This window comes from Heptranchias perlo, chromosome 44, assembly GCF_035084215.1.
Source record: "Heptranchias perlo isolate sHepPer1 chromosome 44, sHepPer1.hap1, whole genome shotgun sequence".
Taxonomy (NCBI): Eukaryota; Metazoa; Chordata; class Chondrichthyes; order Hexanchiformes; family Hexanchidae; genus Heptranchias; species Heptranchias perlo.
The window spans coordinates 1,620,977-1,638,929 of record NC_090368.1 but is presented as its reverse complement, the minus strand read 5'-3'; the positions used below and the strand labels follow the sequence as shown (position 1 = coordinate 1,638,929).

Genomic DNA, 17,953 nt, shown 5'->3' with positions numbered 1-17,953 from the left:
GTAACGAGGCACTTAGGAAATCATAAAATGATTAGGCAGAGTCAACATGGTTTTATGAAAGGGAAATCGTGTTTGTCAAATTTATTAGTTTTTTTAGGATGTAACTAGCAAGGTAAAGGAGAACCAGTGGATGTAGAATATTTGGATTTTCAAAAGGCATTCATTCGATAAGGTGCCACACAAAAGGTGGTTACACAAGATAAGGGCTCATGGGGTTGGGGGTAATATATTAGCATGGATAGAGGATTGGTTAACTGACAGAAAACAGAGAGTAGGGATAAACGGGTCATTCTCAGGTTGGCAGGCTGTAACTAGTGGGGTATTGCAAGAATCATTGCTTGGGCCTCAGCTATTTACAATCTGTATTAATGACTTAGATGAAGGGACTGAGTGTAATGTATCCAAGTTTGCTGATGATACAAAGCGAGGTGGGAAAGTCAGCTGTGAGGAGGACACAGAGTCTGCAAAGGGATACAGACAGGTTAAGTGAGTGGGCAAGAAGGTGGCAGATGGAGTATAATGTGGGGAAATGTGAGGTTATTCACTTTGAAAAACAGAATATTTTTTAAATGGTGAGAAACTATTAAATGTTGGTGTTCAGAGGAATTTGGGTGTCCTCTTACACTAAAGACAGAAAGTTAACATGCAGGTACAGCAAGCAATTAGGAAGGCAAATAGTATGTTGGCCTTTATTGCAAGGGGGTTGGAGTAGAAGAGTAAGGAAGTCTTGCTACAATTGTACAGGATTTTGAGACCACACCTGAAGTACTGTGTACAGTTTTGGTCTCCTTATCTAAGGAAGGATATACTTGCCTTAGAGGTTCACTAGATTGATTCCTGGGATGAGAGAGTTGTCCTATGAGGAGAGGTTGAGTAGAATGGGCCTATATTCTCTGGAGTTTAGAAGAATGAGAGGTGATCTCATTGAAACATGTAAGATTATGAGAGGGCTTGTCAGGGTAGATGCTGAGAGGCTGTTTCCCCTGGCTGGAGAGTCTAGAACTAGGGGGCATAGTCTCAGGATAAGGAGTCAGCCATTTAGGACTGAGATGAGAAATTTCTTCACTCAGAGGGTTGTGCATCTTTGGAATTCTCTACCCCAGAGGGCTGTGAATGTTCAGTGGTTGAGTATATTCAAGAATGAGATCGATAGATTTTTGGAATCAAGGGATATGGGGATCAGGCGGGAAAGTGGAGTTGAGGTCGAAGATCAGCCATGATATTACTGAATGGCAGAGCAGGCTCGAGGGGCCATGTGGCCTACTCCTGCTCCTATTTCTTATGCATTTGTTTGGGTATCAAATGCCAACGGGATTGGGTTCGTTGCAATGGTTGCATGGTTCTCAGCTTATACATGAAGACAGATTCTTAGTTAAAGTATTGGTGGGCAGTGACTGGAGCCTGTGGAACATTAGCATAGCAAGGAGTCATTGAGAGAAACTTGGTGGAAAGAGGAACTAAACGAAAAGGTACTTGTTAAATTAAATCAGGGTTTTTTTTAATGTGAGTCACATGCCCCAGCCAAAAAAAGGACTAGAACTGGCCCAGTGAACACCAGCTGTGTATATATAATGTAGCATAACATTGACTGGAGTATGCATCTACGGCATAATGCATGTTCGGCTTCAGATGTTAAAACCAATCTTGTGGCTTAGTATGTCTCCTCAGTACGGTAGCGTAGTGGTTATGTAACTGGACTAATAATCCAGAAACTGTGAATTCAAATCTCACCATGGCAGTTTGAGAATTTGAACTCCATTTTTAAAAAAAAACCTGGAAATAAAAAGCTGGTATCGTTTCAAGTGACCATGAAGTTAAAAAGCCAACTGGTTCACTAATGTTCTTCAGGGAAGGAAACCTACCGTCCTCACCCGATCTGGCTTGCATGTGACTCTAGCCAAACACTGCCGTCTGAAGTGGCCTAGTAAGCCACTCAGCAGTATCAAACTGCTTCACTAGCATTGTAGGAGCACCTTCACCACACAGACTTCAGCTGTTCAAGGAGAAGGCCCAGCACCACCTTCTCAGGGAATCTAGAGTTAGGCAATAAATGTCGACTTTGCCCACATCCCCTGAGTGAAAACATTTTTAAAAATGAAACCTGGAATGAATTACTATCGCATAACACAGCAATGAATGTTATTGTCTGTCTTCTCACAGCCCCATTCCTTTGGGGAATAAAATTTTTTTGTCCAATTTCTGTTTCTTTCACTGGAGTGAATTACATGTACTGAAGCTGAAAGCAGGTATATCTTTCAGCTACAACAAAAATAAATGTCAAATGTAAGATTAATTAAACTAATTTTTGCCCAAGTACTGGAAAAACATTTGGTCCTGAAATTTAAAAAAAGATTTCTGTTTATCTTTCTGTGCAGTGCTGAGGCAGTAGTACAGTAGAATCTGTTGCGTGCTGTACATCCTTTTACAGTTACTTGTCTTCTGTACTTTGCAGTGTATTTCTTCAGTTCCTTTATTATGAATAGAAAATTACAATCTTTCAAACTGTGTTTGCTCCATCTTTAAAAGAAAGAGAGAATTTACATTCGTACAGCGCCTTTCACGACCTCAGGACATCTGTAAGTGCTTTACAGCGAATGAACTACTTTTGAGCTGTAGTCGCTGTGATAATGTAGAAAACGGGGCTGCCCATATGCAGCAAGGTCCCACAAACAGCATTAACATAATAACCAAATAATCTGTTAGCGATGTTGGTTGAGGGGTAAATATTGGCCAGGTCACCAGGAGAGAACTCCCCACCCCTTCTTCAAAATAATGCCATGGGATCTTTTACGTCCACCTGAGAGGGCAGTTTAGCATCTCATCCAAAAGACGGCACCCCCCGACACCGCAGCATTCCCTCGGTACTGCATTGAAGTGTTTACCCAAATAATGCTTGCTATTTTGACAGTGCAGCTATTTTACATTCTCCTTTTTGCACTTCACAGCCAAGCCTTTTTCCACTGTTCTCTTCATAAAGGTGGGTAAGAGAATACTGATGTTTATGCTATTATTTTTCCTTCATTCTCACTTCAGCCAGGTACATAATGCATTGGGGTTATCCATAACAACTCTGTAGGTGGAACTGATTGGAGTGTTTCTGGAATGTTCAAAAGATGAGGTTATGCCAACCATTAATTTTGCCTTTCCACTGGGCAGTATTTGGTGGTCCTTTAACTTAGAAAGGCAGTGTTTTCAGCTTTGAGGCTTTGTTGCCATGTCCCAGTGAAGCCTTCGAATCTCTGCTTATGACAACTGACAGCGAAAACAAAATCATGTTTAGGGAAGGAGATTTTAAAAGCTGAAATTTTAGCTTTCAAGTCCAGTGGAATGCACAGAACTTTGTCACACCCCTGAAATTATATAGAAAATAATGAATACTTGACAGTGATTACAAGGCATTGATGTAATTTCATAAAGGGATTTGTTTGTGTGGTTTGTAACTGCCACAGAGTAAGGGTTCATATGCAAAGTGACGGGGGCAGGAGTTACATTTATAGGATGTGAAGTGACAGATCAAATCAGCAAAGAGCATATACTGAGTTTTTTAGTTGACTGATTTTACTCATCCTGGCACCATGAACTTGACTTGCTGTGCCTTGTGAAAACTCATATGTATCAAGTTCTCTTTCCCTCTTGCTGTGTCCCATGATTGTTGTTAGCTCTGGGGGCTACGACCAGAAATTCATTGGGGAGGTTCAGCAGCTTTTTAACTAAAATTTGTGTTTAATAGTTCATAGCACAAGGTGTATTTATTTCTCTCCTGAAAGTGCAGATGTTCACCGGAGTATGATTCTATGGGTGCTGGCAGCCTTTCCCAAATGGCTACTCTTCACGTGTGTTCTTAAACAGTGAATGTCTGTAGACTGTTTTATGTTGGAGGGCATCATGAGCCTAATCCTGCCCTACATAAAACTGTCGTTTTTTAAAAAAAAAATATGCTTACAGGACCAGAAAAGACCACTGGGGCCCATCTGGCCGGCCCTAGTGTCTAGGAAATATCATATCCCACAATATCTGTAATACTACTCATCAGTTTTTTTTCAGGTAATTATCCAGCTTTCTGTTTAATTTGTTGATACAATCAGTCCCTGGTGCCTCCATTGGAAGTCCCATTTCATACATTGACCACCCTCTGCATAAGGTAGTTAAGTCTGAACTGCTATATAAATGCATGTTGTTATTTAATTGTTGGATCAAATAAAGGAAGAAAGTAGAGAAAGAAGTTTTGCGGGGTGGCAGTGGAGTGATGTCATTTGCTAGCCACTGAGTTGATGTTTTTGAGCAAAGACTGAAAATCTGACCCCAGTAAGTTGGCAAGTGAACTTTTCCAGCCTGATGCCAAATGTTTATTTCCCACCCACATAACTTTCTAATTAGATCTGTCTACCACCTATATAGAGACAATTGACTCTTGTGTTGATCGGTAACACGTAACAATTAAGGATTCCAATGCTACTCTATGTTGAGATCATTAAACACTATCTGAAGCATGTTTGAACATTATTAGTTCGCAGATTTTCTTTTAATGTATACAGTTGAAAGGGTTAAAGAATCATAGGCTGGCATGTTGGTGCTCCAAGTTATGGTGCTGTAGAGCGGTGGAATGCTGCTTTTATAGTAGCTGTTTTTGAATGAGGTACCAAACTCAAGCCAGGTGCATCCTCCAAGGTAAGGAATGGGGATCTTGGAAACAGTTGGCACATGGCCTGGGAGACAAGGGAATATGAAGAAAAATACAAGCATTTTTACCCTCAAATTTAAAGGAAAGTTAAATGCACTGTAGCCACAAATTGCTGTTTGTGTTTAAGTGGAGTATATTTAAGAATAGGTTAATGGGTAAAGGTATACAGGATCAAGTCTTGATGCTGTGGTTTACTTAATTTCACAGTGAAAGTGTGTGAAGTGCTAGTGGTACTGGACAATGTCCCTTGGTTATATGGTCACACAAGTGGAAACATTGATCACTGGAATGTTTCTACTACAACTGGATGTACAGTACTTACACATTTTAAGTATTTTTCAACTGAGGCAGGTGAAAATGCTGTCATGACTGCTTGCTTTATAAATACCTGAGCAGATTGAGTAAAGCACTGAATATTAGGAATGCAGATCAGAGTTTAAATCCTTAAAGATCATGTACCAGTCGCTGAAAGAATTTTGGTCAACTATCTTATCGGGTCACGAGACCCAGCTAGGTCAACATAAAATTAATGGCAGCTGATAAGCATTGTGAATGTGCATTGCCTCATTAACTATTCCTGTTGGCACAAACCTTGGGGTAGATACAGAGTTTAAAAACTGCTCCTTCTGCTCTACTCCAATAATGTTCCTTAACCTCAGTTTGAGAACAGCACTGCACCGTGTAAATTTCTGTTTCTTACATCAGGGAATCTTGTGGCCTTCCGGAGTAAGATTCCCAGTTGGTGCTAAATTACAGGCACTCTATGTTGTGAATTAACACTTACTAAGAACTGGATTTACATTTCACCAGAACCCCTTTACCCAGAAAAGATAAATTTCTATCCTATCAGTCTGGGCTAGATTTAAATCCAAGTCCCGGAAGTGAAAGGACAGTATCCAACATAAGATTCTATCTGTATGTGTGGTTACTGGTGCTCAACTAATAAAAAAAAATCAATAATTTTGATTTTTTTTTAAAAAAACTTTCTAACAATCCAGTAAACACTACTTATTCTATTTTCCCTGTCCCAATGAATTTTGCTCAGTTCCTCAAAGGTTTTCATGATCAGACAAAGGCAAATACCTCCATAGGCATGTCTTCTTTTTGTCTAAGAATTGAGATATTTTAATGTAAATACTTCAGTGTATGTATGTTGAATGTCCGCTACTAGTCAACGAATGTGAATGCTGTAAAGTTGGTGGCCTCAGCATAGTAAATGTTTGTGCTATGGGTCTTGCCAGATTTCTATAGGGTCCAAGACCCAAGGGCACTCTCTCTTTGTCTCCAGCCCCTCAGTGTATCTAGTTTGTTGTTAGCAGCTTGGCTTGTACATTCACAATTTCTTCAATACAAGTATGGTGTCAATTAACTGCAGGGGTCAGCATGATCGTGGGAACAGCAAAACTGGCTTAATACTGAAGTCTTTTATTGAAGTGTCAGATTTCCCATGTCAGTTGTCTACAATTTATAACTGACCAATTTGAGGACTGTAGTAGTGTTCCTACTACCTTACCCCCCTCCCCAAAGGTTTTCTGCTTTTACCTGATATTCAGCATTTATAGAATTCAGACAGCTTCAGAAATACAGCAAAAACTGGGAGGGAATCCTGAGGTCATCCTTGACTGAACTAAAGATGTCTTTTTTTGGGATGTCGGGTGAGTGTCACTGGAAAATATTTGGAGCATCGTGCTGCAGCAGAATTTGACTTTGTCAATTTTCACTCTTCAGGATGCTAACTCGTGCTGGAGTACAGCTCCACAGAGGGGAGGCCTGTTCTAGGTACCTCACTTGAGTGGCCTTTAACCGTATGATCTGTGTGTGTGTCATCAAGCTATTTGACTGTATGGTATTGCAATTCAGTCCAATTCTTTTTTACCCCCTATCTATACATAATGTCGCAGATTAGCGACACTATGACATTATGGAACTTTTATACTGGTTGAGAGTTCACCCAGCGAAGACCTGGGATCAAGTCTATAGCCTTCCTGGTCTGTATGGGTCAGTTCCATTTGGCGAAGTCAGTGATCAAATGGTCTCGCCCGCCTAGTCAGAAGGAAGCAGTTTGATGACCGGACATGATGCTAAAGCCAAAGGTAGCAGAAGCTTTGGTGACGTTACGTGTTTTTATGACAGCAAATTTTTAAGTTGTTTTCATAGAAGGAAAATCGGTAACTTCCTTTTCCAGCCATTCTCTGCATCAGTTCACAAAATTCCACTTCCTTATTTCTAATAATGACCTATTTATATTACAGCCGATAAGAGTTCGAAGTGGGCTGATCCAAACTAAAGATGATCTCCCAGGATTTATGCTAATGGCTTCCCAGATCCAATTCATGTGCTTGCTAGTATGAAATTGCCTGCACAATCACAAATTGAAGCGAATACAGGTACTAGACCAAGAATTGACCAGTGATGGTGCAATCTGCAGAGTGAAGCAGTTAATGCATTTCCAAGGTCAACTTACATGTACTCCAGTGTGTTGCCACATGTCGGAACAACTTATGGCAGTTTTTTACAAATCATCTGCCTAAGGCACTCGCGTATATTTTTAGTCGGTGGACCTATGGTTTTAATTGTGTCTTGCAAATTTTTTTTTTAACTGCTGATCCTGTGTCCCATGGTTCTGCTAGCTTTAATTTTGAGCTCTGCGTTGTACTTTGTCACAATAGAGAAGCAGAGATTTCAATCAGGCCTTTATACTAGCCCTGATGTGAATCTCTGGTTCTCAGGTCTAACTCAAACTGAAGCGGTTGCTCTGAATGGGATAACTGCTTACTCACCATTCTGCATAGTTGGACAATTTACCACCACTCAGCTACAAATTCACAAAATGGGCATTGTTCAGCTGTAGCACTATGCACCTGTAAAAATGCAAAACAGACTGTGCTGTTGTAACTTAATACACATTGTGGGAGAAAAATCAGTTACTGTACGTTTATGGGAGTTTATTATCGGCATGTGTGACTGACTGGGTCCTCCAACTCAAGCAAGATTGTGCCTCTCATTGCTACTCCAGGATCATCCTGAGGGGGTGCGGGATATGAATCCCACACTCTTCAATGTCCAAGAACCTCCTCCAACCATCCTTGCCTCCTCCTTCCTCACTTCCAGTGCCATGTGAGGAGCTTATGGACTTGTATCAAAAGTGAGCCATCTATGCAGCTGCCTCCACTTCCTCTTCCCTCAACATCCCCAGCCCTGACCCTTTATCACTCTACAACTTCTCCCCCCATCTCCTTCCACATTTCAGGCACCTCCCCAGCTCTGATCCCTTATCACTCTGCACCTCTTCTACTCAATCCCAACCAAGCCCATTTTTGGTATGACCCATTTTGTGCTCCCTTACTAACCAACCCTTATTTCTTGACTATCTTTCCTTGCCCTAGTGTTCACTACCATGGTTAATGGCTCACTTTGCACAGACATCGTTCCCCTTCCTTTCATAATTGCTGTTACCTCCTCAGAAACCCACCCTTTCCAACTATCACTTCCATCTCTATCCTCCCCTTTCCTCTGTAATTACCTTAAATACATTGTGCATTGCTCTGTACTCAACACTCCTATAGTTCCCTGTTTGATTCCTTTCCGTCTGCTTCCCCCTGCCCGCAGCACTCATGCCACCTTGTTCAAAGTCACCAATGTCATCCTTTGTGACTCTGACCATGTCGCTTTATCCCTGGGCTGTTGCACATTTTCCTACACAGTTACCAATCCATCCATCTCCTTTGAACCGGCCCACAAAGCACCTGCCAATCGATAGAGAGAAAAACCAAGAATGGAAGGTTAGGAAGATCGCGAAAGAGCAAGAATGAAAGAACTAGGCTTCAGACAAGGGGAAAGATGGAGGCAATGGGAGGGGGGGAAAATAGGAAGAAAGGAGAGGTCTCACTTTTGTCTATGGGGCTTGCATTATTGCATAATTGTGTGTGGCCCACTCATGGTTTCTGGCATGTGTGTCTGGCCTCCAGCTCAAAAGGTAAGCACACTCCTGCTATGAAGCAAGTTCTAAGGGACCATGATTACATGTTCCCAACCCTCAGAAACATCTCTCGAGAAACCTAAACAACTCTTTGGAAATGCTGGATATACATAGCAAGTCTATCAGCATCTGGGGAAAAAAAAAGACAGGTTAACGTAGCAGGTGGAAACCCTTTGTCAGTTCTGATGGTATCCATCCAAACAATAACTTGCATTTATATAGCATTTTTAATGTAGTAAAATGCCCCAAGGTGCTTCACAGGAGCAAAAATTGACACCGAGCCAAAGAAGGGGATATTAGGACGGGTGACAAAAAGCTTGGTCAAAAAGATAGGTTTTAAGGAAGGTCTTGAAGGAGGAGAGAGAGATGGAGAGGTTTAAGGATGGAATTTCAGAGCTTAGAGCCTAGCCGGCTGAAGGCACAGCCGCCAGTGGTGGGGCGAAGGGATTGGGGGATCTGCAGGAAGCCAGAGTCGGAGGAACACAGAGTTCTTGAGGGTTTTTTAAAATTTGTTTATGGGATGTGGGCGTCGTTGGCAAGGCCAGCATTTATTGCCCATCCATAATTGCCCTTGAGAAGGTGGTGGTGAGCCGCGTTCTTGAACCGCTGCAGTCCGTGTGGTGACGGTTCTCCCACAGTGGTGTTAGGTAGGGAATTCCAGGATTTTGACCCAGCGACGATGAAGGAACGGCGATAAATTTCCAAGTCGGGGTGGTGTGTGATTTGGAGGGGAACGTTCAGTTGATGGTGTTCCCACGTGCCTGCTGCCCTTGTCCTTCTAGGTGGCAGAGGTCGCGGGTTTGGGAGGTGCTGTCGAAGAAGCCTTGGCGAGTTGCTGCAGTGCATCCTGTAGATGGTACACACTGCAGCCACAGTGCGCCGGTGGTGAAGGGAGTGAATGTTTAGGGTGGTGGATGGGGTGCCAGTCAAACTGTCTGCTTTGTCCTGGATGGTGTCGAGCTTCTTGAGTGTTGTTGGAGCTGCACTCATCCGGGCAAGTGGAGAATATTCCATCACGCTCCTGACTTGTGCTTTGTCGATGGTGGAAAGGCTTTGGGGAGTCAGGAGGTGAGTCACTTGCCGTAGAATACCCAGCCTCTGACCGGCTCTTGTAGTCACAGTATTTTTGTGACTGGTCCAGTTAAGTTTCTGGTCAATGGTGACCCCCAGGATGTTGATGGTGGGGGATTCGACGATGGTAATGCCGTTGAATGTCAAGGAGAGGTAGTTAGACTCTCTCTTGTTGGAGATGGTCATTGCCTGGCACTTGTCTGGCGCGAATGTTACTTGCTGCTTATCAGCCCAAGCCTGGATGTTGTCCAGGTCTTGCTGCATGCGGGCTCGGACTGCTTCATTATTTGAGGGGTTGCGAATGGAACTGAACACTGTGCAGTCATCAGTGAACATCCCCATTTCTGACCTTATGATGGAGGGAAGGTCATTGATGAAGCAGCTGAAGATGATTGGGCCTAGGACACTGCCCTGAGGAACTCCTGCAGCAATGCCCTGGGGCTGAGATGATTGGCCTCCATCAACCACTACCATCTTCCTTTGTGCTAGGTATGACTCCAGCCACTGGAGAGTTTTCCCCTAATTCCCATTGACTTCAATTTTACTAGGGCTCTTTGATACCACACTTGGTCAAATGCTGCCTTGATGTCAAAGGCAGTCACTCTCGACTCACCTCTGGAATTCAGCTCTTTTGTCCGTGTTTGGACCAAGGCTGTAATGAGGTCTGGAGCCAAGTGGGCCTGGTGAAACCCAAACTAAGCATCGGTGAGCAGGTTATTTTGTGAGTAAGTGCCGCTTGATAGCACTGTCGACGACACCTTCCATCTTTGCTGATGATTGAGAGTAGACTGATGGGGCGGTAATTGGCCGGATTGAATTTGTCCTGCTTTTTGTGGACAGGACATACCTGGGCAATTAAGGTTGTGGGGCTGGAGGGGTTACAGAGATAGGGAGGGGCAAGGCCATGGGATGATTTGAACACGAGAATATGAAATATTAACCTGTTTTTTTCTTAAGAAGCTGACTGGGCTGTGTATTTCCACCATATTCTATTTTTTTAGACTAGCAGCTGACTTTTCACCAGGTCACTGCTAGTGTTGTTTGGTGATAAGCGCGACTATGTAAGATGTGACCTTTTCTCCCCTATTGCTCCTCTTCCTGGGAAGGCACCTAGCTCAAGGACTATTTTGTATACAACTAAACAAACTAATTTGGAAATGCACAGCAGCTTGTGGGCGAAATTGAAATACTGCATTGCTGATTACTAGACTCATGCTACTGTATACATAGCTAATTAACTGTGTAATACTAAAAGGTTGGGACTGTCAATTTAGAATACTAGACAAACCCTTGAACTGAGCAACACCATTCACCCTTGGGTCCACAAACTTATAATAATTTTTTCAGCTGAATTTGGCAAGATAATGTTAGATTTCATAACCACAGAGTTGAGAAGCGAGCATTTTAGCCAATGTGCTGCCATTCAATTTTTGAAAGAAAGGTATGACGATAAAAAGCGTTAGCGGACATAATCGCACTGAACATATGAAATGCCCCCGGTGCAGAAAGATCATTTCAGTTGTCTAAATTGAAGGTGTACCTGCCACAGACATTTGTCTGGATTTTTATAGGCCTGCTGCCAAATCCATGGTGGGTTTTTAAGCTATTTTTACAATGTGGCTGCTTGTTCAGCAAATGTTTCTCTTTTTTTAGGCTAACTATTTTGGTGCTGTGGAATATGTTGTGGTAGTATCTGCTATGCAACAGAAATATTATTTTGTTACGAAGCTTTGATAAAGCACGTATGGGAATTTGGAACGGTAATTATTCTGTTTGGTAGAAGTTTGTGCGTACTCTTCACCTGATATTACGAATTAGAGAGCACGAGATCGGATTCGGAGGAACACAAAGCTCTGAGCGGGATTGTAGATCTGGAGGAGGTCACAAAGCTGAGGCGAGATGAGGCCATTAAGGCACTTAAAAGCATGAGGATGAAAATTTTAAATTCGTAGCATTGGCGAATGCGGAGCCAATACAGGTCAGAACAGAGATGATGGGTGAGCGGGAGTTAGTGTAGGTTAGGATATGGGCATTACATTTCTGAATGAGCTGAAGTTTACGGAGTTTGAAGAATGGGAAGCCAGTCAGGAGAGCATTGGAATAGTCATGTCTGGAAGCGATACAGAAATGGATGAGAGTTTCAGCAGCAGTTTTGCTGAGGCAGGGGCAGAGACGGCCAATGTTACGGAGATCGAAGTAGGTGGTCTTTGTGATGGAGAGGATGTGAGATCGGAAGCCCAGTTCAGGGTCAAATAGGACTCAGGAGGTTGGGAACTGTCTGGTTCGGCCTGAGAATAGTGGCCGGGGAGGGGGTTGGAGTTAGTGGCAAGGAGGCCAAGGACAGTGGCTTCGATCTTCCTACCTTTAACTTGTTTTATATGTTGCCTTCACTGTTAATTTCCTTTTCCTTTGCATACAAAATTACAGAAATTGTTTTAAAAATAAAATCAAGTCCTAAGTTAGCAGTGGATGGTAGAAATAAATCATATTCTGACTCGAAGTCGAGTAATGAAATTTCAGATTTGTAAGTTACGTTTAAGAGAATCGCTAACCAATATTGTTAGCTGCGATTGTCCTTTATGAAAATTCTAAATTTAAGGCGTTTTATTTATCATTTAGAACTTTAAATATATTGTCCAGTATTGCTTTTGATTCCACCTGAGATCACAGTTTGTGTCTTAGCCATTCCATTCTGTATGTCCAGAATCAGTCCTTTGATGAGGAAAGAATGATCATTTTTTCAGGAAAGTTGATGGTGCAGCCAAGAATTAACGGGATTTTAAAAAGGGATGGCATTAGTTAGCAGAAAATGCCATATTGTTGACATTTCTGAATGTATTTTATAGGTGAACAAGATGGATGTGCTCCTTTTTTTGTTTTTACAATTTTTTACTGGATTAAGAACCTTGTGTGATGTTTTCTTTTCATTTTACAAAAAACACAGGGTTCCCTGAAGTTGCACAAGAAAAGTGAGGAAATGAAGACCATTGATTCTTCTGTGGAGGAAAGTCGATATCTACAGACAGGAGGAGAGACGAAAAACCCCCTTTCTTCAAGTTTGGAACAGTCTGAATGTTGTAAAGCTGCTATGTGTAGCATGGGGAGCACCAGAAATGCTGACGCAAAGGAACAAGGACAAATGAATGGCGAAGCATCTTTGATTGAAAAATCAGCAACGCTAAAAAATACCTGTCCTGTATCAAAATCTTCCAGAACTAAGCTTAGGAAGCAAGGGGTTGGCAATGGAATGGTGACGAACAAAGATTTGGGCCAGCTGAAAGCTAGCCTTGCTGCTGCCAGCTCAGTTAAGGAGCACTTGAGCACTCCAACCTACATAGATTACAAGAATGTGAACTTGACCGAACAGGAGGCTCCGCAATCTACAAAGGACATTGCCAACAGTAAAACTTGTGGCAAGACTGTTTTAACACAAATGAATAAGGACTCTGTTCTAGAAAAAGCATCAGTAAGGCAAGAATCTCCAGGGCATGATGCAGCATTGTGTAGTGAAGGAATCTCACCTCGGCACGACCGGCCTTCTTCTACAGAGAAGGCAGAGCACATGATCCCGAAACTAGATAAGCAACCTACAACAAATTGCACTTCAACAGACCATAGAACTGCAACTAGCACTGACGTCTATGGGAGGAGGTCCACCAGTGGTGCAGGGGTGGAAGGGGCCCTCTCTGCACCTTCACCAGCAGGACCTGCAGCTTCGTTAAACAGGAATACTGCTTTTTCTCCTTCTCAGCCCACTTCCATCCAGATAGAAACTGACCCAGTATTGGTAATTTCAGAGTTGGACAGCAAACCAACAGTTGAAAGTCAACCGGTATCAAGCAGCCCACACCTTCACTTTGGCTTCAAACTCCACACTCACAGTTTCAATGCAGAATCTGTGACAGCTGAACGCACAAATGAAAGCAGTTTGCAGCCACCCCGCTTGGACAGCATGAAGGCTTTCACTCAGCTAACTGGGGGGAATCGTGAGTTGGGATGTTCTCCAGTGCCTAAAACTGACTCTCTGAATTCTGCCAGCAGTGCAGTGGCTAGCTTCAAAAGCCTCCTAAATAACAAATCCTCACTCAAGCCTAGCACACTGAAAGTGGCACATCAACAACTGCAAAGAGCGTACCAGAACTGCCCAGTCCCTAATTCTACTCTCCAACTAAAACCTGTAAACAAAAGGAAAGGGAAGAGACCCAGAATGAAAGTGGTTGCAAGCAGTACTGTTGCTGCTTTTGGTGAGTGTTTGGGTTCACCAATAGTACCATCAGGGCTATTGAAAACTGCCACATATAGAACAGAACAAAAAATTCATACTGACCAGGCTCAAATGATCAGGAACGCAGGATTTTCGCCAGTTTTAACTGAAACTAAAATTGTTAAGCCTCGACTGCCAAAGTTAACTAAGGCTTGCATTTCTCCACCGTTACCCCAGAAAACTGAGGGTGGGAGACATTTTATATCTCTGCAAGCTCACCACGAAGAGAAAGTCTCTAAAAATGCTTCACAAGACTCCCAGTCATTAAGTGGTACTTTAAATATTCATAAATCTAAAAGAGGCAGAGCAAAACCTGACCCTATGCCACAACTTGAAGAGCCTCCACGTAGGACTTTAAAGATTCCTGCTTCCAAAGTACTTCCTGTGATGTCAAAGACTAAAGAATTTATTAGAGAGAAAGAGCCTCCTATACTTCAACCAGAAACTGAAATTGTGCCCAGTAAAACTTTTGTGGCCTCTCTTCCTGGAAAACGGAGGCGGGGCAGACCTAAAAAGCAGTTGATGCCCGCAGCCAAAGCTGTAACACCAACTGCACTGCTTTCCGCACCATTAACTGTCACCGATAGTATGGGGGAGACTGAAGCAGAAGCTGCACAGCACAGGGGTCTTGAAATGAGTGAGGTGAAGATTAAGCCAGTAGAGCCTGCGCAAAAAATGACCCCCGGTGACGACTTTGAATTGGGGAGTGAAACCGATTCAAAATCCACCAAGAAAGGGAAGAGGCAATTGATGAAAACACTTTTAGACAAGAAATTTATCAAAAAGATCAACAAAATGAAAACACTGAAAAGGAAAAAGCTTTTGAACCAGATCCTTTTGAGTGCAAGTGGATCTAGTAATAAAGGGAAAGTGCAATCGAAACTGAGTAGTACTGTCTCAACTCTCTCTGCCACCTTTGGCTCCAAGTTAGGCCAGCAAATTAACGTTAGTAAAAAAGGAACTATTTACATAGGAAAGAAAAGGGGCAGAAAACCCAAAATATCGTTAGATGGTCCGTATATAAGTAGCACACTGTCTATCGATAATAAGCCATCACCGCCAACATCCACCACAACACTAGGGCAAGTGCTGCCAAACTTCACGCAGTCAACAACTGCAAATGTTCCAGATGTCCTGCCTTCGCCAACTTATTCCCAGTCATCAGGAGTGAGTGGAAGTCAGAGTCCTGTCAGCAGTGATGCTGGGTTTATTGAACCTACCCCAGTGCCAAACTTGCACTTGCATGGAAGTAAAGGCAATGTGGTGCAGACGCTCGCAATGCGGAAAGCCTCCAAAGGACGCAGGAAACTTTCGCCTCCAACATTGCTGCCAAACTCCCCGTCTCATTTGTGCGAGTTGACATCACTGAAGGAGGCCACCCCTTCACCTATCAGTGAGTCGCACAGTGAGGAGACCATCCCGAGTGACAGTGGCATCGGAACAGACAATAACAGCACATCAGATAGAGCTGAGAAGTTCTGTGGATCAAGGAAGCGAAGGTACTCCTTTGACCATGTCTCCATTATGCCTCCTGAGAGTGCAGCTGTCCTAACTGGACTGAAAGAGAAACACAAACACAAGTGCAAACGCAGAACACATGATTATCTTAGCTATGACAAGCTTAAGCGGCAGAAAAGGAAACGGAAAAAGAAGTATTTGCAGCTGCGGAGCAAGCAAGACCCCAATTTTCTAGCTGAATTGGAGGAGCTAATAACTAGGTTGAGCGAATTGAGAATAACTCACAGAAGTCATCACTACATCCCAAGAGACATCCTTCCTTCTATCTTTCGAATCAACTTTGGCAGCTTCTACACACATCCACCTTTCCCTTTCGACCCTATGCACTATGTCCGAAAGCCTGAATTGAAGAAGAAGAGGGGAAGGCCTCCGAAAATGCGAGACGCAATGGCTGAAGTCCCTTTTGTCCACAGCCTGGGTTTTCCCCTTGCAAATGGTGGGTTCTTTCCTTCATACAGTATGCCTTACTCTCCAACCCCAGTTTCAGCAGGCCCTCTGGGATTGGGTTATTATGCACGGTATCCTCCAACACTTTACCCACCTCCCCCTCCTCCTCCCCCCTCCTTGAGTAGTACAATGCCACCTCCCTCATACATGCATACTGGTCACCTGCTCCTGAACCCCAACAAGTACCACAAAAAGAAACACAGACTTCTCAGACCAGAGGCCTTCTTAGCTGGCAGTCGGACCTCACTCCTATCCATGGGCACTTATGCCAGCATCCCAGCAGAAATGGCTTATAGTTGGATGCACGAACATAAGCATAAGCATCGACACAAGCACCGGGAGCATCGTTCCTCCGAACAAAATGCACCACCTGTGGACGGCTTAACGGTTAATCCTTCATTGTTACGACGGTATACGTATGGGAAGGAAGCTATGTCAGAAAGGCATAAACACAAAGATAAACACAGATGCCATATGCCATACACCCACTTGACATCATCAAAAGGCTTACTAAGTAGAGGAGATCAATGGGCCCGAAGGGACTCAACAGAGCATGGTTCCATATCTGTAGGATTGCAGACTCCTCTCCAAATAGACTGTACGGATGGCTCAGTGGGATCATGTTCAGGACGATACATGCCCAGTTCAGAGTCGAGCATCAGTGAAGAACATACCAATCTGTTTACAAGTGCAATAGGAAGCTACAAGCCTAGCAAACTCTCTAATGGTATGGGGCGGAAGAAGCAGTCTGACAGTCCTGAACTTCTCGCCACACAGGACAGCATGCCGAGCAGGTTAATAAGGAGGGACAGGCCACCTTCCAGTGAAAGAACTTCCCAGACACCACCAGGTAGGAATATATGGGGAACACGTAAGAGAAAAAAAAAATCCTCTGTTTGAAGATGTTTTGATATTGTGGCATCTATTATTTAAACTTTCTGATTTTAGAGCTGAGCCTGATTTCATGCGGTAATTGCCTCAGAGATGGGTGACTCCCAAAATTAGGGTTAGCCCAGTAAAACCTGGCAGCCGCAATATTGGCAAACTGCGGTTCTGGTGTGATACACAGCCATTTACCTGTTTGGGCAGCATCAATTCAGTTGCATGAGTTACATAGCTGAATGAAGTTTCATGAAGAAGGAGCTGAGAACGCAGTTAATATTGATGCATGCCCATCATACTTTATAAAAACACTTCGAAGTGTTTGTTATTTGCTTAAAAGTATTTTATTTGTAACCTCCAAGGTTGTTTTGTTCAAATCCTATTACACATGAAGTTTTCTAATTGTAAAAAAAAATGCACATTGCTCACAGCTGGCTTCGTGTGATTGTTTTCAACCAGAATTCAGGAGCAATTAAGCCCAGAAGTTAGAAGGACTGCAGATTGATGGAAGGCCATTAGAAGCCTTTGTACTTGAATGAAGGTTGTTTGTTTCACAGATGTGATGAGGTTTATGATTTTGCAGTGTCTTGATTGCTGTTTGTATTGTACAATTACATGATTCAAAAAGGTATATTGTGATACTCCCACCTTGGGTAGTAACCTGGAACAGAGATGTGATATCAATTCACAGGTGAACTCCATCATTTGTTGACTGGAATACAAAGGGGAGGAAGATATGCTTCAGTTGCACAGTGCCTTGGTCAGACCCCATTTGGAGTGCTGCGTTCAGTTCTGTGCACCGCATCTCAGGAAGGATATATTAGCCTTGAAGGGAGTAGTACAGATACTAGGGGATAAAGTGTTAAATTATGAGGACAGGTTACATACACCTGGCTTAGTTTGTATTGCCTTGAGTTTCGATGGTTGAGGGATGATCTGATCGAGGTGTTTAAAATGTTAAAGGGTAGATATGGAGAATCTGTTTCCTCGTGGGGAATCCTGAACAAGAGGGCATAATCTTTGGGACCAGGCCATTCAAGAGTGAAATCAGGAAGCACTTTTTCACACAAAGGGTAGTAGAAACCTGGAACCCTCTTTCTCTTTCTCCCCC

The 17,953-nt window shown here is 43.1% G+C and overlaps 1 protein-coding gene across 2 annotated transcripts in view; it reads left to right on the top strand.

The window, feature by feature from the left end:
• The window catches only part of ash1l (ash1 (absent, small, or homeotic)-like (Drosophila)), a 181,377-nt gene that overhangs the window by 52,110 nt on the left and 111,314 nt on the right, over positions 1 to 17,953 (top strand). For both annotated transcript variants that reach the window (XM_067975852.1, XM_067975851.1), the window contains exon 3: positions 12,676 to 16,810. In XM_067975852.1, coding sequence (XP_067831953.1) covers positions 12,676 to 16,810 — 4,135 coding nt within the window. The remainder of the gene's footprint in view (positions 1 to 12,675; positions 16,811 to 17,953) is intronic.